We start from the raw sequence: 24,457 nt of genomic DNA, 5'->3' as shown, positions 1-24,457 counted from the left end.
CAGTGGTATTTGATGAGACACGAGGGCGATCGGGGTAAGTGTGGGGGCAAGGGGTAACGAAGAGACACACGAAAGGGCGATCGGGGTAAGTGTGGGGGCAAGGGGTAACGAAGAGACACACGAGATGGCGATCGGGGTGAGTGTGGGGGCAAGGGATAACGAAGAGACACACGAGATGGCGATCGGGGTAAGTGTGGGGGCAAGGGGTAACGAAGAGACACACGAAAGGGCGATCGGGGTAAGTGTGGGGGCAAGGGGTAACGAAGAGACACACGAAAGGGCGATCGGGTGTGGGGGCAAGGGGTAACGAAGAGACACACGAGATGGCGATCGGGGTAAGTGTGGGGGCAAAGGGTAACGAAGAAACACACGAGATGGCGATCGGGGTAAGTGTGGGGGCAAGGGGTAACGAAGAGACACACGAGATGGCGATCGGGGTAAGTGTGGGGGCAAGGGGTAACGAAGAGACACACGAGATGGCGATCGGGGTAAGTGTGGGGGCAAGGGGTAACGAAGAGACACGAAAGGGCGATCGGGGTAAGTGTGGGGGCAAGGGGTAACGAAGAGACACACGAAAGGGCGATCGGGTAAGTGTGGGGGCAAAGGGTGACGATGACCGCCAGAGTAGAATCATCATCACGCCCCCAGAATCAACATCGGTAACAAACTATTTCTAGATTCACACTGTAATTTATTGATGTTTTTTTGTCATATTACTAATTAGTATTATGCACACTTTAAATAAGTGTATGGATGTTATTTATGTGCACAAGGCAGGATTAATGCTACCAAACATTTTCATTTTCTCCCGTATGTTCAGTCGGAGGTGGGGCCTCAATCCCCTCTCCCCAGACATAAACATCGCACCAACGTTCGCCAATTCTACTTTCGCGCAGATTTTCAGGAATTGCACCCTGGCGGATGTCGAGGCGTTGCCGCATTTCACCTGGAAATAGTCAATTAACAAACACCCGCAGACTTGCATAGACACAATACAAAGATCCCTGGATGGCCTTCACAGACTGTATCGTCAAATACTGTTAGCGAGTAACGATGAAGGCCGGCACGGTACACGAGGGCTTGGGTGGCCAGCACCACGCCCGACCGCCTTTGTCTCCCCAGTGGCGATGTTTACACACCGCCCCAGGTACTCATTTTAGGCTGAGTCGACCTAGGGGAGGCCCAGGACCGATTCAAATAATTGTCACTAGTGTTGGCCATAAGACTTAGACTCACATCGAGACCCATAGACTTACATAAGACACTCATAAACTTACATCAAGACACACAGACTTACATATACTGAGCGGTCCTGAGCCAGTGGAACAAGATCCACATTACTTTGGCGAGGCCAAGTCAAGGTCTAATGAACGCGACACCAGCCAACGTTGACTTCTCTTCACCGAGCGATTCAGCCTCTCGTGGTGGTGCTCACTTTACCCATCCTGGAGAGACGGTGATGACGACGACGATGACGCTGAGTCGATCTTGATAGTAATTTAGCAACTAGCGTGCACAGTATTGGTTCACTTTGAGAGAAAGAAAGAATCGTTCGGAGGCGCACAACAAGTGAGGAGGAAGGCGGACCCGGACTGATGCTACCAACAATTGCCCAAGCTCTGGGGCCCTGTACTGGAATGTTTGGCCAGCTCCGTGGGCGAGGGTTTATGCAGCTGGGAGGGAACCGGAGCGCCCAGAGAAACCCCCCAAGTGTGAAGTGGGGGTCATCCCAGTGTAGATGGAAATGTACCCTCTTGCTGTACTGCCATCATACCCCGATGACTTGTTCCTGATTATAATTATGATCCGGTTGAGATGATGATGACGATAAAGCAATGACGATCTTGTTGGATTGAGCCGGATGATGTCAACTTTAGGGTGATGGAATGATACCGATACAGCCACGCTTGCAAATGTGATTTGTAACGTTGAATCTCACACACGCATCGTAAATGCAAGTTTAACGTGCAATGAAATTGAGGGACTGTTGTTCGTGTGCTGCCTTGTCCCAAGCTTACATTGGTGTTGAGAATGGGCCCAGGACACGCTGGCGGGACTATGTCGCTCGGCTGGCCTGGAAATTCCACACGGAACAGCTGGAGTCTGTCGCCAGGGAGAGGGACGTGTGGACCGCCACTACTCAACACGCTGCCACCGCGACCCTCACCAGGACAAGCGGACTGAGAAACGAACGAACATATACATTTATTTTTAGCGACTTAATTACCTTTTCTCGCTGACCCGCGAACCCCTACTGGACAGCTGTGAAAAAAAGATCTTCAAACGCATCGGAAATCTTCCAGGATAAATCAAGATTGTGATGCTGATGATGGAGATGATGATTATCTGGAAGATGAGCATAAAGATGAGCATGGGTGGATGTGGATCGCCAGGCGGGGCGACTTGAGGCTCTCTTCCCCTGCGTGGACGATGACCCCCCTGGGTGGACGAGGATGACCCCCCTGCGTGGACGAGCATGACCCCCCTGGGTGCAGTTGGACCGAGTCAAACGCGACCCCTATGCCCCCAAACAGGTTTAAACTCGCAGCCTTAGTGGCTGCTACCTGCGAGCCGCTCACTCTGCCACTGATTGCATGATTTGATGCGGGATGAGTGTGGTCACTGCATCATCATCGGGGGGGGGGGGGGGGGTCCCGTGGTAGCAACCCCCCCTGCCTCCCTTCGCGGGGGTCCCGCAGGAGCCTCTTGCTGTAGGGAGCCCGGCACAAAGGGCAGAGGCGCAGGACTCCCACAGAGAACCCCTCCAGCGCCTCGAGGCACGCGTCGTGGTACACGTGGGCACACGACAGGAGCACCGGGGGCGCTCCCGCTGGGCTCAGCGCCGGAGGGCATGCCGGGGGGCACGCCGGGGGGCACGCCGCCCCTCTCCGCGTCCCCGGCTTCTGTTCCCGTCTCTCTGTGACCGCCGCCCCCCCTCTTTGGGGGGCTGCGCTCCCCCGGCCCCTCCCCTTGGTGGCCCCGACACCGCCATGCTGCCAGAGGGGCCGGGCACCAGCAGGAGCCTCCTGCGCCGGCGCCCACAGCGGGGTGAGGCAGATGGGGCAGAGGCGTGGGTCCCGCGCCAGTGCCTGAGAGAGGCGAGGAAAGGAAGAGTGAGGGCCACGTGCTTGCCAGCTGGCGTGTGCACAACTCTCTCTCTCTCTCAAACGGCTCAAGCATCCCGTGAATCACGTGACCCCTGTGTGGCAGCCCCCACTCTGAATCCCTCCCCTCTCATCTGTATGCAGTGACATCCCTGTCAACCCATACAGCTTAACCCGTATTCCTCTACAGGGAAATTGAGTTTTCAGGGCCATACAGCGTACAGCCGTTTTGATACGGGCAAACACTAAAAATGTGCATCTATTTGTTTGTGTTTCTCTCTTAAATCTTGACTTAAAGCTTTCGTGACCGCTGGAATTCATATTCTTTGGGTCTTTCGGTAAAGTCACGTCGATAGGTTGAAAGAAAATAACAAAAAAACGACGACGTTCGATCGCAACGCAAGTGGTCATCATCAGGTGGGTAGAGTCCTCTCGTCCTCTGGCTTGAGATGGCTGCCACCTATGAGTCAGATGATTGCCTGCCGCCATTAAGCAATTGGTAATTAAATATAAAAATATTTTCCTAAAAAGTGTAAAATTTAGGAAAAATTTTTTTCACGAAAATGTATTGTCACGCACAACGAGTCTGTGTGGAAAATGTCAGCTCGATTGGATCACGGGAAGTGGGTGAAAAAACGACCGAAAGATTTGCACGGTCGTAAGCGCGCAAGCAAGTGAACTTAATATAAAGGATTTAAAAAGAGAGGAAAGCTGCTGAGGCAGACGGTTTTAAGGGTTTGAAATGGGAGTAGCCCAAGGGTCATGAACGAAGTGGGCGGGGCTAGTGATGTTAATGTGAGAGATTAGCATGTTAATGTGAGATCGGAGGGCAACCTCCATGACGAGGGCGTGGAAGTGGCTATGTTAATGTGACAGATTAGCATGTTAATGTGAGAGATTAGCATGTTAATGTGAGAGATTAGCATGTTAATGTAAGATCGGAGAGGGCGCGGAAGTGGCTATGTTAATGTGAGAGATTCGCATGTTAATGGAAGATCGGAGAGCGGCGTCGAAGACGAAGGAGTGGAAACATCACAGCCAGTTACGATTTAAACTGGTTAATAACGTCTTAATGATTGCTCAGTTTGTACCCATCTTCTCGGTTGAAATTGTGTCCGTGTCTATATATCTGGATGGCTTCATGAACGAATCTTGTTGATAGCCAGTGGGTTTGCAAAGTACCTTCGTCTTGGATAAATACATTTCGTGTGAGCCCACCGCATTAAAACAATGATCAGCCACGGCTGAGGTATTGGTCCGACCGTGTTTCAGATCTGCCTTGTGTTCACGAACACGGTCCGAGACATGCCGCTTAGTTTCTCCAATGTAACTACTGCCGCAGACACAGCTTAGTTTGTAGACACCGGGGTATTGCCTTGTCAGGGATCACATCCTTCATAGATGGGATCAGATCACGAATTTTATCTACTGTGTTGAATCGAACCTGGATCTTGTGTTTGCTCATGATTTTGGTGACTCCTATGTGTGTCAAGGTGATGGTTTTGATTGGGTCCTCAGATGGTTCTTTCCCAACGGTTGGGGTGATTGCTTTACGGATTGTGTCGTCTGAATATCCATTCATCTTGTGGCTGTCAGGCGACAGCCACAAATCTGGCTGTTGCCTGATGAAACCAGATGTAATTACTGGCGAAACATTGTACTCAGATTGTAACTGTTGTGGCTTTGCTCTCTAACACACCGGTGTGCAGTACTAGTGACGAATTGGCACGTTCTGTGTACGTCACAAAACCTTTCTAATTGGCTGTGTTAGGAGGTGGCGGGTTTAGCGATCTGACCCAAAAAAAAACTATATTATGGATGATATTTGTCGCGAAAGCCCACGTGTTAAATGGCTCTGATAATATATGGCATTGTCTTTGAAAGTGGTCTACACCAGAGGCAGCAGCAGCCTTCTGTCGAGCTGAGTCTCACTGGCAGTGTTGACGCTGCACGCGACGTCCACACACGCCAGGTGGCGCTCGCGCGTCACCGTCCCAGCCTGGCTCTTGTCTCTTGTCATGGGAACTCCATTACAACACGTTTTCCCACGTACCGTATTCTGGCGACTATGTTTATGCAAGTGTAAAAAATAAATAAATTCTAAAATAATAATACGTATAGTATAATACATTTTAACATATCAATAACGTGCACTTACTTTTCACAGCGATGGTCGTACGGTACAAATGCGCAATGGGTTACTGAGCATCCTCTGTTTAGGTAACGCACCACGCTACGATCCACCATCCCATCTCCTTGCTTCAATTCAAGTACTTTCTCTTTACGTTCTGGTTTCCAGGAAGGCATCCTGGGCGTAAACCGAGCCATGCCCGTGCCTTCATCTCTCTGTGCGAATCAGCTCAAGCCGCCCGTGCACCACGTGACTCCCGTGTGGCCACCCCAAGGGAACCCGTCTCCCTGCCACTGCCCCCTGTGAAAAACAGACTCCACTCCTCCTTCGGCCGGCAGCAGCGTCGAGTCCCTGGTGCAGCAGCATCCTCCTCGGCCGCCCTCCCCCCATCTCTCCCGGCACCCTGCGCTCCCGTTCCTCCGCTCTTTTCCCATCCATTCCCCATACCTGCTAATCCCTTATCAGTGCCCTACCTTATTACAGACACATTCAGACCTTAATGATCACCCCGTGCCCTTATAAATCTCAACGTTCAAGCTACAAAGTTCCATTACAAGGGAGAAACACAAACAAATAGGCATATATATTTGCCCATATTGAAACGGCTGTACGCCGTATGGACCTGGAAACTAATTTTCCTGTACAATAATCTGGGTAAACAGTATGGGTTGAAGAGTATGCTTCCCTCTCACTCCCCACGCATTCTTTATCTGCCCCCCCCTTCCCTCATCCCCCCACCGTTCACTCTACCCCCCTCCCCGTGCCGCGCGCTGCGGGTGGTGCACGGTGTTATGCGACATACTCAATAATCCGCAGCATCGCTGTGGAGAATGAAGTAACGAGGTAACTAAGCAGGGACAATTCGCCTCCTTCACGTCTCAACTCCACACAGAGGTGACGAGTTTTTGTGGCACATTGGTTGAAGTCTTCTTTGATTCGAGCACACAGCCCGACTTGTCTGATGAAGACACGAGAGTTTTGTGTTGAACTAATGCTGCTGAAATGTTAAACCAAGCTGTTTATGGGATGGGTACAAAGTTCTTACATTTTGTCACTGTCTTCGTGCGTGTTACTGTGCTCCAAACCCGACGATACGAGTTCGATTCCTGCTCACGGCCAACACTAGTGGCGATTAGCTGAGCCGGTCCTGGGCCTCCCCTAGGTCGACTCAACCTCAAATTAGTACCTAGTGTGGTATGTACATTTCGCCACTAGGGAGACAAAGGCGGTGGGGCCTGGTACTGGCCACCCACCCCCTCATTTGCTGTGCTGGCCTTCATAGGTGCTACTCGCTAGCAGCACTTGCCCCAAAAGTCTGTTAAATGCAACACGGGGGGTCTTTGTCTTCGTGAAGGGCGCTGCTGGGCAGTTTGAGGCAGCCGCCCTCCACCAACAACGGAGGGCAGATGAGCGACGCTCACAACAATGAGCAGAGCTAAAACGCTGAAAGTTAGCACAGGGAGGAGCACAGGTGGTGCACCTGCCAGGCATCTCAATCAATCAACCCATGGTATCTGGGTATGTTACATGACCTCCTTCCAGCGGGCCTTCGACACTTCACGTGACCTCCAAATGCACAGAGTATGGCACAAGCTCCATCGTGAAGTCACCGCCACTTAGTGGTGAACGACGATTGTTGTAGTTGTGTGTGTATGTAGCGCGCGATCACAAATCACTCTTTGATTCAATAAAAAATACAGTATCTCTCAGCAGCACATCTATAACCATCCTGAAGGGAAAGAACAATTACCTGATCTCTGACCCCAGGAACAAGTTTGTAGGTTTGCTGAGCATTTGTGTTGAGGTTTTGGGAGAGGGGAAACCGCTCAGATCAAACATCATCATGGGGCAAGGAAGGTTTGTGAACCTGCTGGGGCTACAGTCCCTATGCGTGGTGGACTAATGTGCCATCTGTAGAGGAGATACAAAGAGTGATCCAGATCCTGAGACTACCGGGGTATCGCCCTCCTCTGTGAGGCCGCAACAGGTCCTGGCGATGGGTATTGAACGTCGCATTGCCAGGCGCACTGAGGAGAGTTTTGTGATTTCAGACCGGGGCGGTTCTGCACGGACACCCATTTTCTCTGTCCGTCTGTTACAGCAGAGGTGTCGGGGATATTAACAGGAAGTAACATCTTTGTATTACTGACCTGGTCAAGGCCTATGATTCCAATTAATAGGCCAGGGCTCTGAGCTGTTGTTCGTGCTTTGAGAGTCCCTGACCGTCTGCTAACAATCATTAAGGACCTTCATCATGGTAAGCAGGCCCAGGTAAAGCTGTGTGGCAAGGAGTCGGAGCATTTTTGGTTCCCATGTCGGTGTAGACAGGGATGTCCTCTGGCCCAACCACTATTTAACATCTTCTTTGACCACTTATTTCTAGAACCTTTTCCTGGCTGTACCAGTGGAGTTTCTATCCAGTACAGATACAATGGCAGGCTGATCGATGCCCAAGTGCAGTCGAGGGATGGCTCCATATTGGTCAAATTTGTAATGTATGCGTATGATCTGGTAATTGCTGCTTACTCTGAGAAGGAGTTGGAGATGCAACTGTTGAACCTGGAGCATGCCACTAAGAGATGGGGCATGACTATCAAAACAGAAATCAAAGCACGTGTCTGAGTATTTGGTGTCATCAAACACTCCCTAATGGTGGAGCAGTTGGGGACAGAGTGGAGAAGTTTCCGTATCTGGGCGGTGTGATTTCCGCACCTGATTAGCAAAGCTGGCTACGTACGGTGCGAAACAAGTTCACCATACATACATAATGAGCTCCAGTTTGATAGCGGAAGTCTCATTCCAAATAAATCAAGCAGCATTAACTTTTTATCAGCTGCGTAACGCTGTGTGGAAGCTACCTGGCCACATTTATGCCCTCATTTAATAACGTGGAGCCCTTGAAATGAGCATCTGCACCAGTTTAAAAGATTCAGGTTGGCCTGCCTGCGATCTATCCTGGGTTTAACCAGACTGGATTGTGTGAGGAGCTCACAGATCCTTGAAAGATCTGGACACAGTCCCATTGATGTGCTCTCCAGCAGGCAAGTCTGCATTGGCGGGGCCATGTAGCCTACCACATGCCCAAGCAGCTTCTGTTTGGCTGGAGAGAGGGGGCAAAATGGGCATAGCACGGGCTGGAGAAACATGAACTGATGACTGGTACCAGCAGTGTCGAGATCGGCCTCTGTGGAGGAAGCTCGTGAAGGACGCTACTGGGCAGTTGGAGGCTGCCCTCCAACAACATCGGAGGGCAGAGGAGCGACGCTCACAACAACGATGGGAGTGCCGGGCGGCTAAAATGCAGTGAGTTGGCACAGTAGGGGGTACAGCTGGTACATCTACCGGTCATCTTAGTCAGCCGACCCATGGCACCTGGGCCTGTGCCGTGACTTCCTGTTAGCCTTCAACACTTCACGTGGCCTCAAAGTGCACCTGGCCTGGCACAGGCGCCGTGGTGACATCAACGTCACTTAGTGGCGAATTGCAGGTATTGGTATTGGCGGGTATTCATTGGGTGTGACAGTGTGCTTTGTACTGTGTGTGTGACGGTGTGACTGTGTGATGGTGTGACTGTATGTGATGGTGTATCTGATGGTGTGACAGTGTGTGTGACAGATGGGGTAGTTGTGGAGACAGTGGAGAGTTTTCCATACCTGGGCAGTGTGCTCATTATCGGCTACAGTTTGACAGCAGAGGTCTCACTCCGAATTAGTCGTTCAGCATTATATTTTCATCGGTTCTGTAACGCTGTGTGGAAGCTACCTGGTCTGTCGCTCCACACAAAGTTTCGGGTCTTCTCGGCCACGGTCATTCCCTCCCTTCTCTATGATTGCGAAACGTGGACCCCCCTAATGGAACATCTTCACCAGTGAGAAACATTTCGGCTGGCCTGCCTAGGATCCATCCTGTGTTTAACCTGCAGGCTGGATTGTGTGAGGAGCTCACAAATCCTTGAAAGATCTGGACAAAGTCCCATCGGTGAGCTCCTCCGGCAGGCAAGGCTGCGTTGGCTGGGTCATGTAGCCCGCATGCTCAGCCACCGCATGCCTAAACAGCTTTTGTTCGGCTGGATAGAGGGGGCTAAATGGGCGCGGCACGGGCTATAGAAGAGATCGAGTGATGTGGTACAGGATTACGTGGAGCTGAGTGGACCTGCCGATGACTGGTACCAGCGGTGTCAAGATCGGCCTCTGTGGAGGAGGCTCGTAAAGGACGCTACTGGGCAGTTGGAGGCAGTCGTCCTCCAGCAACAATGGAGGGCAGAAGAGCGACACTCATAATATAACCCATGGCACCTGGGTCTGTCCCGTGACCTACTGCCTGGCACAAGTGCCGTGGTGATGTTACCGCCACTTAGTGGTGAATTGCGGTTGTTGTTGTGACAGTGTGGCGGTGTGACTGTGTGACTGTGTGACGGTGTGACGGGATGTGTGATGGTGTGATGGTGTGAATGTGTGACTGTGTGACGGGATGTGTGATGGTGTGTTTGTGTGGCTGTGTCTGACAGTGTGACGGTGTGTGTGACAGGGTGTGTGACAGTGTGACAGTATGACGGTGTGACTGTGTGAATGTGTGACGGTGTGTGTGACGGGGTGTGTGTGACGGGGTGTGTGTGTGAGGGGGTGTACTGTGTGAATGTGTGACGGGGTGTGTGTGTGTGACGGTGTGTGACAGGGTGTGTGTGTGACGGTGTGTGACAGGGTGTGTGTGTGAGGGGGTGTGTGTGTGACGGTGTGTGTGACGGGGTGTGTGTGTGACGGTGTGTGTGACAAGGTGTGTGTGTGAGGGGGTGTGTGTGTGACGGTGTGTGTGACAGGGTGTGTGTGTGAGGGGGTGTTCTGTGTGAGCACCGTGGCCTCGATGCGCTCCCAGTCCCAGCTGGCGCTCGCCCCCTCGCTCTGCTGTGCTCGCCGCTCGCGCTCCACCTCCATCTCCCGCAGGAAGGCGTCCACGCCGGAGTCGCACGCACGAACCAGACGCTCGCCCAGCACCAGCAGCTTGCGGGGTCACAGGGTCGCAAGTCATGGGGTCACAAAGTGGTGGGGTCACATGGTCACAGGATCACATGATTGTGGGGTCACACGGTCGTGGGGTCACACGGTCGTGGGGTCGTGGGGGCGCGGGGTCACACAGTCGCCATATAAAAATAAATGGTTATTATCAACATCATCATCACCGTCATCATCAGTAGCAGCATAATCATCATCAGCAGCAGCATAATCATCAGCAGCAGTATAACCATCATCATCAGTAACAGCATAACCATCATCAGGAGCAGCGTAACCATTATCATCAGCAGCGTGACCATCATCATCAGCATAATCATCATCGTCAGCAGTGTAACCATCATCATCATCAGCAGGGCACCTTGTTCTCGTAGAAGCGGCGGCGCAGCGCGGGGTCGCGGGGCGGCACGGACTCGCGGAGGCGGCGGAACCGCACCCGGGCAGAGACGCCCCTCCACCACGCCTGCAGCCTACTCGGTACCAGCAGCAGTAGCAACAGCAGCAACAGCAGCAGTAGTACACGTAGCAGCAGAGACGCCCCTCCACCACGCCTACAGCCTACTCGGTACCAGCAGCAGCATCATCAGTAGTAGTAGAAGTATCAGAAGGGTCAGGAAAAGTACCAGGGGAGGTATCAATACCATGATCATTGTCATCATGAGCATCATGAGCATCAGGAGCATCACTAGCAGCAGTCGTATCATCACGAGCATCATCATCAATGGCAGAACAGCAGTGAGTAGCAGCAGCAGCAGTAGCAGCAGCATCATCAGCAACATCATTAAGTCGGTGGTGGTGGTGATGTTGTTGGTATTGACTAGCAACTGTCGTCACACACAGAAACGCGGTGGTCACGCACATGCGTCACGTGATGTACGGGAGGCTTAAGATGGCCTAGAGAGAGACAGAGATCGACAGACTCAGCCAGCTTTGTTCGAGTGCCGTGAAGAAGAAGAAGAGGGGCCATTGCCGTCACCGCGCGTGCCGAGGTTCGCTGTGCGCTGTGCTTGTACATCACTGCCAATGTGACGGCATCAGCAGATGTTCTTGTTAACGTCGCAGGAATTAATCTTAATTTTAGAACTTTCGTGACTGCAGGAATTATTATTTGTTTCTTTCGGTTAAGTCACGTCTAAAGATAAAATAATAAATTAAATTAAATAATAGAATACGACGTTTCGATTGCAACACAAGCAATCATCATCAGGTATAATGAAATAGTGACATAAAATCTAACCAGAAAACTATAGACAGACATATTAGCAGACAGATATCACCAAGATACATAGCGAGAGCAACACAGGTAACAGAGAGGGGTGATCGTCTCTGTGTGGTGGCCTTAAATAGACAGAGGGGGGGCGGAGGCAGAGAGAGGGAGGAGGGTTAGAGAAAAAAATAGCATATCAATGAGTGGTCAACAGACGTGGTGCTGCGAATGCGATGGCACGGCAAGCAAGCCTGAAAATCAGGAGGACACACTAAAATTAAATAACCTAGTAAAATATCGAAATGTAATGTAATACAACACAGAGGGTCGGTCAACACACAATTAACGCATAGCCTGGTTGATTACGTATTTCAAAGATTGCTAAGTTAGAATTTAAGTGTGAACAATCTAAAGAGAGGACACAGGCAGAGAAAACAAGTCGCCAGAGAGAGAGAAAAAAGATAAGCTTAAAACTTCCCCGTAGAAGTGGTTCAATCTCCGCCCCCCCCCTCTGTCTATTTAAGGCCACCACACAGAGACGATCACCCCTCTCTGTTACCTGTGTTGCTCTCGCTATGTATCTTGGTGATATCTGTCTGCTAATATGTCTGTCTATAGTTTTCTGGTTAGATTTTATGTCACTATTTCATTATACCTGATGATGATTGCTTGTGTTGCAATCGAAACGTCGTATTCTATTATTTAATTTAATTTATTATTTTATCTTTAGACGTGACTTAACCGAAAGAAACAAATAATAATTCCTGCAGTCACGAAAGTTCTAAAATTAAGATTGAACCACTTCTACGGGGAAGTTTTAAGCTTATCTTTTTTCTCTCTCTCTGGCGACTTGTTTTCTCTGCCTGTGTCCTCTCTTTAGATTGTTCACACTTAAATTCTAACTTAGCAATCTTTGAAATACGTAATCAACCAGGCTATGCGTTAATTGTGTGTTGACCGACCCTCTGTGTTGTATTACATTACATTTCGATATTTTACTAGGTTATTTAATTTTAGTGTGTCCTCCTGATTTTCAGGCTTGCTTGCCGTGCCATCGCATTCGCAGCACCACGTCTGTTGACCACTCATTGATATGCTATTTTTTTCTCTAACCCTCCTCCCTCTCTCTGCCTCCGCCCCCCCTCTGTCTATTTAAGGCCACCACACAGAGACGATCACCCCTCTCTGTTACCTGTGTTGCTCTCGCTATGTATCTTGGTGATATCTGTCTGCTAATATGTCTGTCTATAGTTTTCTGGTTAGATTTTATGTCACTATTTCATTATACCTGATGATGATTGCTTGTGTTGCAATCGAAACGTCGTATTCTATTATTTAATTTAATTTATTATTTTATCTTTAGACGTGACTTAACCGAAAGAAACAAATAATAATTCCTGCAGTCACGAAAGTTCTAAAATTAAGATTGAACCACTTCTACGGGGAAGTTTTAAGCTTATCTTTTTTCTCTCTCTCTGGCGACTTGTTTTCTCTGCCTGTGTCCTCTCTTTAGATTGTTCACACTTAAATTCTAACTTAGCAATCTTTGAAATACGTAATCAACCAGGCTATGCGTTAATTGTGTGTTGACCGACCCTCTGTGTTGTATTACATTACATTTCGATATTTTACTAGGTTATTTAATTTTAGTGTGTCCTTCTCCTGATTTTCAGGCTTGCTTGCCGTGCCATCGCATTCGCAGCACCACGTCTGTTGACCACTCATTGATATGCTATTTTTTTCTCTAACCCTCCTCCCTCTCTCTGCCTCCGCCCCCCCTCTGTCTATTTAAGGCCACCACACAGAGACGCTCACCCCTCTCTGTTACCTGTGTTGCTCTCGCTATGTATCTTGGTAATATCTGTCTGCTAATATGTCTGTCTATAGTTTTCTGGTTAGATTTTATGTCACTATTTCATTATACCTGATGATGATTGCTTGTGTTGCAATCGAAACGTCGTATTCTATTATTTAATTTAATTTATTATTTTATCTTTAGACGTGACTTAACCGAAAGAAACAAATAATAATTCCTGCAGTCACGAAAGTTCTAAAATTAAGATTGAACCACTTCTACGGGGAAGTTTTAAGCTTATCTTTTTTCTCTCTCTCTGGCGACTTGTTTTCTCTGCCTGTGTCCTCTCTTTAGATTGTTCACACTTAAATTCTAACTTAGCAATCTTTGAAATACGTAATCAACCAGGCTATGCGTTAATTGTGTGTTGACCGACCCTCTGTGTTGTATTACATTACATTTCGATATTTTACTAGGTTATTTAATTTTAGTGTGTCCTCCTGATTTTCAGGCTTGCTTGCCGTGCCATCGCATTCGCAGCACCACGTCTGTTGACCACTCATTGATATGCTATTTTTTTCTCTAACCCTCCTCCCTCTCTCTGCCTCCGCCCCCCCTCTGTCTATTTAAGGCCACCACACAGAGACGATCACCCCTCTCTGTTACCTGTGTTGCTCTCGCTATGTATCTTGGTGATATCTGTCTGCTAATATGTCTGTCTATAGTTTTCTGGTTAGATTTTATGTCACTATTTCATTATACCTGATGATGATTGCTTGTGTTGCAATCGAAACGTCGTATTCTATTATTTAATTTAATTTATTATTTTATCTTTAGACGTGACTTAACCGAAAGAAACAAATAATAAGTCGCAGGAATTGTTCATCTGTGTTGTTGTGTGTTTGCTGTGTGGTTGTGGTGGTTGTGGTGTTTGTGTTGGTTGTGGTGGTTGTGGTGGCTGTCATTGCTGAGCGCACCGCGTGGCACACTTGTGGCGGTAGAGGCGGGAGGCTTCGTGCACGACGCGAGCCTCATAGGGAGACACGCGGCACACGGGGCAGCGTCGGCAGCGCGCCACTCGCTCCAGCGCCTCCACACATCCCTGGGGGGCACGGGAGGGGGGGGGCGAGGTCTGCGGTGAGAGTGACTCAGGTGGAGTGTCTGGGGGGGGGGGGGGGGGGGTGCCGACCAGCGGTAGCGCGTTTGTCATTTGTTGCGGACGTTGGCGGTTCGATTCCATCAGGCCACCTTGGTTAATGCTACACTCTAACTTTAATACTGGAATACTACACTCTAATACTAGACTTTAATACTACACTCTAATACTAGACTTTAATACTGGAATACTAGACTTTAATACTACACTTTAATACAGGACTTTAATACTCTAATACTAGACTCTAATACTCGACTTTAATACGAGACTCTAATACTAGACTTTAATACTAGACTTTAATACTCTAATACTAAACTCTAATACTAGACTCTAATACTAGACTTTAATACCAGACTCTAATACTAGATTCTAATACTAGACTCTAATAATCGAGTCTAATACTAGACTCTAATATTAGACTGAACCACCACATGTGCCCGGGCGGTGATGGCGATGCACGCATCCTGTAATCCAGCACTCTAGCGGCTAGGATCGGTGGCTCACCAGAAGGCAGCTCAGCAAATGGACTAATCACCATCTGTTTACATCTGTACTGAGTGTTACCCCATCCCGCAAGTGGGTGCTCCGGTTTCATAATTAGTTAGTCATTAAATATCTTGCAGCAGGTAGGACCCTCCCGCGACTCAGTGTGGTTGTGGTGGATATGTAACATGATTAACATTATTAGACTGCATCACATACTGCGTCAACACACAGCATCATCACACTCAGTATCATCACCACGTCATCATCACACACATCATCATCACATACGTCATCGCAAACAGTATCATCACACAGTGTCATCACACAGTATCGGCACACACAGTGTCAACACACAGCATCATGACAGTCAGTATCATCACACACACCATCATCACACACGGCATCATCACACTCGGCGGCCGTGCTAGTAAATAGTGCGGCCATTGTGAGTTGGAAGTCAGGGTCCGGAGAGTGGGGTGAGATCCGTATGGAGTGCGGTGGTGGTGGTAGTGATGGCAATGGGTAGGGAGAGATGCGTGGTGTGCGGTGGTGGTGGTAGTGATGGCGATGGGTAGGGTGAGATCCGTATGGAGTGTGCGGTGGTGGTGGTAGTGATGGCGATGGGTAGGCTGAGATACGTTGTGTGCGGTGGTAGTGGTGATGGGTAGGGTGAGATGCGTGGTGTGCGGTGGTGGTGGGTAGGGTGAGATGCGTGGGGTGCGGTGGTGGTGGTGATGGCGATGGGTAGGGTGAGATGCGTGGTGTGCGGTGGTGATGGCGATGGGTAGGGTGAGATCCGTATGGAGTGTGCGGTGGTGTGCGGTGGTGGTAGTGATGGCGATAGGTAGGGTGAGATGCGTCGTGTGCGGTGGTGGTGGTAGTGATGGGTAGGGTGAGATGCGTTGTGTGCGGTGGTGGTGGTAGTGATTGGTAGAGAGAGATGCGTGGTGTGCGGTGGTTGTGGTGATGGGCAGGGTGAGATGCGTGGTGTGCGGTGGTGGTGGTAGTGATGGGTAGGGTGAGATGCGTTGTGTGCGGTGGTGGTGGTAGTGATTGGTAGGGAGAGATACGTGGTGTGCGGTGGTGGTGGTGATGGGCAGGGTGAGATGCGTGGTGTGCGGTGGTGGTGGTGGTAGTGATGGGTAGGGAGAGATGCGTGGTGTGCGGTGGTGGTAGTGATGGTGATGGGTAGGGTGAGATGCGTGGTGTGCGGTGGTGGTAGTGATGGTGATGGGTAGGGTGAGATGCGTGGTGTGCGGTGGTGGTGGTGATGGGTAGGGTGAGATGCGTGGTGTGCGGTGGTGGTGGTGATGGCGATGGGTAGGGAGAGATGCGTTGTGTGCGGTGGTGGTAGTGATGGTGATGGGTAGGGTGAGATGCGTTGTGTGCGGTGGTGGTGGTGGTAGTGATGGGTAGGGTGAGATGCGTGGTGTGCGGTGGTGATGGGTAGGGTGAGATGCGTGGTGTGCGGTGGTGGTGGTGATGGCGATGGGTAGGGAGAGATGCGTTGTGTGCGGTGGTGGTGTCCGCGTGTTGGGCGAGGGGAGTCGTGGCGCAGCAGTTAGCACACTGCGCTACAAACCCGGAAACCCGAGTTCGATTCATGGTTACGGCCACCAACATCAGCGATGATGATCTGAACCGGTCCTGGGCCTCTCCTAGGTCGACTCAGTCTCAAATGAGTACCTGCTGCGGTGTATAAACATCACCACTGGGTGGACAAAGGCGGCCAGGCATGGTAGTGGCCACACACTCCTTCGTGCACCGTCCCGGCCTTCATAAGCGCTTGCTAATAGCACTTGCCCCAACAGTACGTTAGGGGCTACACGGGGGAGCTTTGCAGTTATCTTTTTGCACGAGGGATGTTGTTTATGCGGGCAGTGAGCGGCGGGGATGGTGAGTGGTGCGTTGAGGAGCAGTGGTGAATGGAGCTGAGGCATGGTAACACATTTCACATGGGTAATCGTGGTGATAATATTGCGTTGTTATAGCAGCAGCATGTATTTAACTACAGCTCACAACGCTGCGCAATCTGCAAACACAGAGGCGCGCGTAGACTACGACGTTTTCAGCCAATTAATGACGAGTGTTTGTACACGTGGGAGCAGAATCAGAGCACCCGGAGAAAACGCACGCACGCGAGGGAGCAACGCTCTATCCCACGCAGACGCGACAGACGGAGATTATTCCTCGCTCTGCTGTACCGTCTCCTCCTGGGCGAGCCGGGGTATGGTTCCTCCACGACGCCCAGCCCACCCGTGGGAATTGAGTGAGTTTTGCGACAATCTGCGCGTGATCCGCCAACCCCCGCCGCCGCCACCTCCTCACAGCGCTGGACTACAGGCAGCAGTCACGTGCAGCAACAGCAGCAGGGGCAGCAGGGGCAGCAGGGGCAGCACAGCTGTCCGGTGAGGACCGCTGCCTTACCTGGTGGAAGACGTGGGAGCAGGACAGCAGCACCTGGGGTGAGGAGGGTGGTGAGGGTGAGGAGGGTGGTGAGGGTGAGGAGTTCAGCAAATGTGACGCTCACCACACACACACCGAGCCGTCACAGGCAGACTGCCCTCCCGAAGGTAGAAAGGGTTTTTTTTTTTATCTATGGGACCTTTTTCTTTTTGCCAGCATCAAAATGAAAATAAATAAGAATAGGCTTTACCCATTTCTGGCAATAAACGCGACGTTTTGTATACGTGACAAACCTTACTGATTGTCCGTGTCAGGTGGTGGCGGGTTCAATGACACATTTATATTCGCGCGATCTAACCCAAAAAAACCCTCTTATGGATAACATTAGTCACAAATGCCGACGTGTTGAACCAATTTTTTCATCACAAGGGGCTTTGATGGAGTTGTTGCAAGTTGGTTAACTGACCGCCACTCTGACGCGCCTCCTAGGCCAACGACTCACCGCGATTCAGGGTGGTGGTGGCTATAGACCTGATCTATTTGACGGATTTATTTTGAGCGATTAGTTTTACCTTTCCTACACTTTGCACGCCTAATGATTGTTGGTACTGTTTGTTGTTGGAACTCGCTGACCCCGTGCCCCTGCTGGACATCTGTGACAAAGAGCTTCAGAGCTCATCGGATTCCTTCCGCCGTTGGCGTTGAACCGCAAGCGGAAATCGAACTCGCGTCGCCAGGTTCAAAATCAGTATTTATACTGCAGCTGGAGGAATCCGATGAGCTATAAAGCTCTTTTTTTAACAGATGTCCATTCAGGGGCACCGGGTAAGAACGTGACGACAACAAACGGGAACAAAACCACAATGGGAGTGTGAAGTACAAGAAAGGTAAACAAATCTCCCAGACACAGACAAGTACAACACTCAGCCAGATCCATCCTACCAGGCAGAGCCCACCGAGTCGACCTGGCCACTGATTCGACCTGGCGACCACAAATGGCAGCAGCTCAAAAAAGTGTCTTGTCATTTGGACATTTATGGCGGCCATGTCAGCTGCATCGTCTCAATTGATGCTTCTAGATGTGGGGGTTCACGGCCGGTGTGGTTTTTTTCTTCTTCCATTTGGACGACTGCAGCCCTCCTCATGATGTGTGTCCTACCCATCATCCTACCCATCATCCTACCCATCATCATGTGTGTCCTACCCATCATCCTACTCATCAACATGATGCGTGTCCTACCCATCATCCTACCCATCGTCCTACCCATCATCCTACCCATCATCCTACCCATCATCCTACCCATCATCATGTGTGTCCTACCCATCATCCTACTCATCAACATGATGCGTGTCCTACCCATCGTCCTACCCATCATCCTACCCATCATGCTACCCATTAACATGATGCGTGTCCTACCCATCATCCTACCCATCGTCCTACTCATCATCATGATGTGTGTCCTACCCATCATCATGATGTCTGTCCTATCCATCGGCGTCATCGCTGGCCAGACTTGAACAATAAACCCGTCCCCTTGATGATCATCTCTTTGGCAATTTCAGGGCAGAATATAACTCCGGCAAACTGCCTCCTGTTGATGGCGGTTGTTAAATCCGAGTGCGCGTCGCGCTCCTCCGAGTAGCACGGTTGGCTACGTGCGGTGCGAAAGAAGATTTAACGGGCATACACAGAGCAACAACACTGGTGGGTGCTGCTGAGTCAGTGATATGTTGGCCACGCTCGTTCAATCGTCAGTGTCGGGTGGAGGAGGGGTTTAACAACACACATTTTTGACCCGAAACATTCAATTACGAATCCCGCTGGTGGCGAAGGCGGGTAACTGGGTACAGGTTGCAGGGTGGCAGAGGGTCATGGGGGTGGGGGGGCCACGGGCGGGGGGGGGTCAGGGGTCATACGGGGTCAAGGGGGGTCACGCTGGGTCACGGGGGATTACGCAGGGGTCACGTGGAGGTCACAGGGGGGGGGGGGGGCGCAGGCTCACGGAGGGGGGGTAGGGGGCACCTGTGTGTGGGCCCCCAGCTCGTCACGGCAGATCACGCAGGGCAGTGAGAAGAGGTCGCGCTGGGCGGAGCGTGACTTCACGAAGCGCCATTCCTCCTGGGAGAGCGCAGCGCCCTGCGGCGCCGGCACCAGGCACAGGCGCTGCGCTGGGCACGCACAAGGCAAAGATACCCCCCCTGTAGATTTAGCAGACTGTCGGCTGCAAGTGCTGTTAGCGAGCGCCTATTAAAAAGCAGCACGGAGCATTTGTGAAGGGGTGGTGCGGCCAGCAAAAAAACCACGCCCGCCCACCTTTGTCTCCCCGGTGCTGAGGTTTACACACTGCACGTGGTACTCGTCTAATACGGAGTCGACCTATGAGAGGCTCAGGGCAAACACAGATATGCATCACAGGTGTTGGTTGTGAGCGGGAAACGGACTCGGGTTGCATGGTTTCTAACGCAGTGTGCGAACCACTAGAGTTGGTGAGTTTGAGTGGGTGAGTTTGAGTGTGTGAGTTTGAATGGATGAGTTTGAGTGGGTGAGTTTGTGTGTGTAAGTTTGAGTGTGAGTTTGAATGAGTGAGCTTGAGTGGGTGAGTTTGAGTGGGTGAGTTTGAGTGTGTGAGTTTGAGTCTGTGAGTTTGAGTGTGAGTTTGAGTGTGTGAGTTTGCGTGGGTGAGTTTGAGTGGGTGAGATTTAGTGTGAGTTTGAGTGAGTGAGTCTGAGCGAGTGAGTTTGAGTTTGGCAAACTGGTGAGTTTGGCAAACGGGTGAGTTTGTTGTTGTCGTTGTGACGAGGTGAGGTCACCCACCCAGAGTGAGCGGAGGCGCTCTGGGGCCCAGCACGTACTCCCGCTCCTCATCGGGGCCCCCGCTCGGGCCCCCCCCGGGACCCCCACCAGTCCCCCGACTGGGACCCCCCTCAGGACCACCCTGCCCTCGTTGTCGAAGCCTCGGGCCCCGGGGCACCCTGGGCCTAGTCAGGGCCTGCGTCAGGCCCAGGTCGCGGGCGATGTGGTCCTGCATCGCCATGGCAACGATCGCCGAGCTGAGCTCCTTCACCTGGAGAGGTGGCGGCACGCACAGGATGCCCGTTGCGTTGTTAGCAAGCGCCTATTAAGGCTGCCGTCGGGCACAGCTGATAGGGGTGGTGGCGAGGTCAGCACCAGACAAGGCCAATGGCTGTTAAAAGCTGGTGTTCATCACCAACAGCACCAGCACCACCACCCTCACCACCACCATCGCCACCACCACCATTAGCGCCATCACTACAACCACCACCACCCTCACTACCACCAGCACCACCATCATTAGCGGCACCACCACCACCATCATCACCACCATCATCACCAGCACCACCACCAATAGCACCACACAGGGGCAGAGCTATAAACTTCCCGGAGGGGAGATACCACGTTATGCAACATGTTCTCTGGTACATGAGCAATACACACACCGATACTCTGTGTCAAGAGGCACTGTCCCCACTTTCCTTCCCTTGGATCTGCCACGACTTCCACGCGAGATAACAACTCTTACAGGCCGAGTGGACCTAGGGGCCCCCCAGACGACTTGTCACTTCAGAGAGAGACACACTCTGATATCCTCCTCCGAGAGATTACTAACGACTCCCTGCACCCCCCTTGACTCCCTGCACCCCCCTTGACTCCCTGCACTCCCCCCTTGACTCCCTGCACCCTCCTTGACTCCCTGCACCCTCCTTGACTCCCTGCACCCACTCAGACTCCCTGCACCCCCTTGACTCCCTGCACCCTCCTTGACTCCCTCCACCCTCCTTGACTCCCTCCACCCTCCTTGACTCCCTACACCCTCCTTGACTCCCTGCACCCCCCTTGACTCCCCGCACCCCATTGACTCCCCGCACCCCCCTTGACTCCCTGTACCCTCCTTGACTCCCTGTACCCACCGTGGCCGGGTTCGAGTCCCCTCCGCGCTGCGATGTCCGCGGTGCCGCCATCCCCCCGCTCCGCCTCCTCCTCCTCCACGGGGTGCCGAGCTCGGAGGGGCTCAGTCAGCTACAGTAGCAGTGGAGAAGGTGGGGAGGGGGTGGGGCGGGGGAGGGGGAGGGGGCGGGGGAGAGAGCGAGTTCCAGCGTGGAGCGTGCGGGGGAACAGGCAGAGAGAGGGGTGAGGGTGAACTACAGCCTGGTGAGCGTGAGTGGGTGGGTGGGTGAGTGTGAGTGGGTGGGTGAGTGGGTGGGTGAGTGGGTGGGTGAGCGTGAGTGGGTTGGTGAGCGTGAGTGGGTGGGTGAGCGTGAGTGGGTGGGTGAGCGTGAGTGGGTGGGTGAGAGTGGGTGGGTGGGTGAGTGGGTGAGCGTGAGTGGGTGAGCGTGAGTGGGTTGGTGAGCGTGAGTGGATGGGTGAGTGTGGGTGGGTGAGCGTGAGTGGGTGGGTGAGTGTGAGTGGGTGGGTGAGTGTGAGTGGGTGAGTGTGAGTGAGTGGGTGAGTGTGAGTGGGTGGGTGAGCGTGAGTGGGTGGGTGAGCGTGAGTGGGTGGGTGAGTGTGGGTGGGTGAGCGTGAGTGGGTTGGTGAGCGTGAGTGGATGGGTGAGTGTGGGTGGGTGAGCGTGAGTGGGTGGGTGAGTGTGAGTGGGTGGGTGAGTGTGAGTGGGTGAGTGTGAGTGAGTGGGTGAGTGTGAGTGGGTGGGTGAGCGTGAGTGGGTTGGTGAGCGTGAGTGGATTGGTGAGCGTGAGTGGGTGGGTGGGTGAGTGTGAGGGTGAGTGTGAGTGGGTGAGTGTGAGTGGGTTGATTAGCGTGAGTGGGTGGGTGGGTGAGTGTGAGTGGGTTGGTGAGCGTGAGTGGGTGGGTGAGTGTGCGTGGGTGAGTGTGAGTGGGTGGGTGAGCGTGAGTGGGCGGGTGAGTTTGAGTGGGTGGGTGAGCGTGAGTGGGTGGGTGAGCGTGAGTGGGTTGGTGAGCGTGAGTGGGTGGGTGAGTGAGTGGGTGAGCGTGAGTGGGTGAGCGTGAGTGGGTGGGTGGGTGAGTGTGAGTGGGTGGGTGAGCGTGAGTGGGTGGGTGAGCGTGAGTGGGTGGGTCGGTGAGCGTGAGTGGGTGGGTGAGTGTGAGTGGGTGAGTGTGAGTGGGTGGGTGAGCGTGAGTGGGTTGGTCAGCGTGAGTGGGTGGGTGAGTGTGAGTGGGTTGGTGAGCGTGAGTGGGTGGGTGAGTGAGTGGGTGAGCGTGAGTGGGTGAGCGTGAGTGGGTGGGTGGGTGAGTGTGAGTGGGTGGGTGAGCGTGAGTGGGTGGGTGAGCGTGAGTGGGTGGGTCGGTGAGCGTGAGTGGGTGGGTGAGTGTGAGTGGGTGAGTGTGAGTGGGTGGGTGAGCGTGAGTGGGTGGGTGGGTGAGCGTGAGTGGGTTGGTCAGCGTGAGTGGGTGGGTGAGTGTGAGTGGGTGGGTGAGTGGGTGAGTGTGGGTGGGTGAGCGTGAGTGGGTGGGTGAGTGTGAGTGGGTGGGTGAGCATGAGTGGGTGAGTGTGAGTGGGTGGGTGAGTGTGAGTGGGTGGGTGAGCGTGAGTGGGTGGGTGAGCGTGAGTGGGTGGGTGAGCGTGAGTGGGTTGGTGAGCGTGAGTGGGTGGGTGAGTGTGAGTGGGTGGGTGAGCGTGAGTGGATTGGTGAGCGTGAGTGGGTGGGTGAGCGTGAGTGGGTGAGTGTGAGTGGGTGGGTGAGTGTGAGTGGGTGGGTGAGCGTGAGTGGGTGGGTGAGCGTGAGTGGGTGGGTGAGCGTGAGTGGGTTGGTGAGCGTGAGTGGATGGGTGAGCGCGAGTGGATGGGTGAGTGCGAGTGGGTGGGTGAGTGTGAGTGGGTGGGTGAGCGTGAGTGGATTGGTGAGCGTGAGTGGGTGGGTGAGTGTGAGTGGGTGGGTGAGCGTGAGTGGGTGGGTGAGCCTGAGTGGGTGGGTGAGCGTGAGTGGGTGGGTGGGTGAGCGTGAGTGGGTGAGTGTGAGTGGGTGGGTGAGCGTGAGTGGGTGGGTGAGCGTGAGTGGGTTGGTGAGCGTGAGTGGGTGGGTGAGTGTGAGTGGGTGAGCGTGAGTGGATGGGTGAGCGTGAGTGGATGGGTGAGCGTGAGTGGGTGGGTGAGCGTGAGTGGGTGGGTGAGCGTGAGTGGGTGGGTGAGCGTGAGTGGGTGGGTGAGCGTGAGTGGGTGGGTGAGTGTGAGTGGGTTGGTGAGCGTGAGTGGGTTGGTGAGCGTGAATGGGTGGGTGGGTGAGTGGGTGGGTGGGTGAGTGGGTGGATGAGCGTGAGTGGGTGGGTGAGTGTGAGTGAGTGTGAGTGAGAGTGTGTGAGTGTTTGTGAGTGTGTGAGTGAGTGTGGGTGAGTGTGGGTGAGTGAGTGTGTGAGTGAGTGTGTGAGTGTGATTGGGTGAGTGTGTGTGTGAGTGAGTGGATGAGTGTGTGAATGTGAGTGTGGGTGAGTGAGTGTGTGAGTGAGTGTGTGAGTGAGTGTGTGAGTGTGATTGGGTGAGTGTGTGTGAGTGTGTGAGTGAGTGAGTCAAGTCCTGCAATGATGATCCACACCGCCAGCCTCCCCTGGGTCAACTAGGCCGTAAATTAGCCGGCAGCTTGTGTGACCGTGAACACGGGGGAGACAAAGACGGCGTGGGGCGCAGCCCGCCCCACCCACCCCGCGCTGCCCATGATAGGCGCTCGCTAACAGCGCTCTCTCTCTCACCCACAGCGCTCACCCACACCTCTCTCTCTCTCACCCACAACGCTCTATCTCTCTCTTACCTGTTCGCGTGTCTGAGGTGCGCGGCCATCGTGTCCACGGTTACCGTGGAGACTGACGTCAGACCGGAAGCCACGTGACCTCCCCATCCCCCCTTATCCACTTGACCCCCCCTCCCCCTCCCCTCTTGACACCCCTCCCCCTGTTCACTCACTCACCCTCACTCACCATCACTCACTCACCCTCACTCACCCTCACCCACTCACCCACTCACTCACCCTCACCCACTCACTCACCCTCACTCACTCACCCTCACTCACCCACTCACTCACCCTCACCCATCCACTCACTCACCCTCACTCACTCACTCACCCTCACTCACTCACTCACCCTCACCCACTCACCCTCATTCACTCACCCTCACTAACTCTCACTCACTGACACTCACTCACTCACTCACTCACCCTCACTCACTCACCCTCACTCA

At 52.7% G+C, this 24,457-nt stretch overlaps 1 protein-coding gene across 5 annotated transcripts; it reads right to left on the bottom strand.

Annotated features, from left to right (window-relative positions):
- Positions 1-686: 686 nt before the first annotated feature.
- LOC144943552 (RING finger protein 32-like) lies at positions 687-24,086 on the bottom strand. Of its 5 annotated transcripts, XM_078871127.1 has the most exons (9): positions 24,033-24,086; positions 21,222-21,330; positions 20,107-20,356; positions 19,315-19,460; positions 17,313-17,345; positions 14,221-14,345; positions 10,603-10,711; positions 10,086-10,232; positions 687-3,089 (listed from the first exon to the last, which is right to left on the bottom strand). In XM_078871127.1, the coding sequence occupies exons 2-9, from the start codon at positions 21,270-21,272 to the stop codon at positions 2,631-2,633; spliced, it is 1,320 nt and encodes a 439-aa protein (XP_078727253.1). In that variant the 5' UTR covers positions 21,273-21,330; positions 24,033-24,086; the 3' UTR covers positions 687-2,630. The 5 variants fall into 5 exon arrangements, with proteins under 5 accessions (XP_078727253.1, XP_078727255.1, XP_078727252.1 ...); XM_078871129.1 differs by lacking the exon at positions 14,221-14,345; XM_078871126.1 differs by lacking the exon at positions 687-3,089 and having other exon boundaries at positions 9,527-10,232.
- Positions 24,087-24,457: the final 371 nt, after the last annotated feature.

This window comes from Lampetra fluviatilis, chromosome 31, assembly GCF_964198595.1.
Source record: "Lampetra fluviatilis chromosome 31, kcLamFluv1.1, whole genome shotgun sequence".
NCBI classification, from domain to species: Eukaryota; Metazoa; Chordata; class Hyperoartia; order Petromyzontiformes; family Petromyzontidae; genus Lampetra; species Lampetra fluviatilis.
The sequence above is the reverse complement of the archived record's forward strand: the minus strand, read 5'-3'. Positions and strand labels throughout refer to the sequence as shown.

Bases quoted from the DNA above. Each gene is read 5' to 3' on its own strand.
- LOC144943552 (XM_078871126.1), bottom strand. From the start codon at position 21,272: ATGGCGGCACCGCGGACATCGCAGCGCGGAGGGGACTCGAACCCGGCC. The intron at 17,346-19,314 runs GTGCCCCCTACC...TCCTCACCCCAG, and splicing joins AGCTGGGGGCCCACACACAG to GTGCTGCTGTCCTGCTCCCA. The intron at 10,712-14,220 runs GTGCGCTCAGCA...GGTACCGAGTAG, and splicing joins CGCCACAAGTGTGCCACGCG to GCTGCAGGCGTGGTGGAGGG.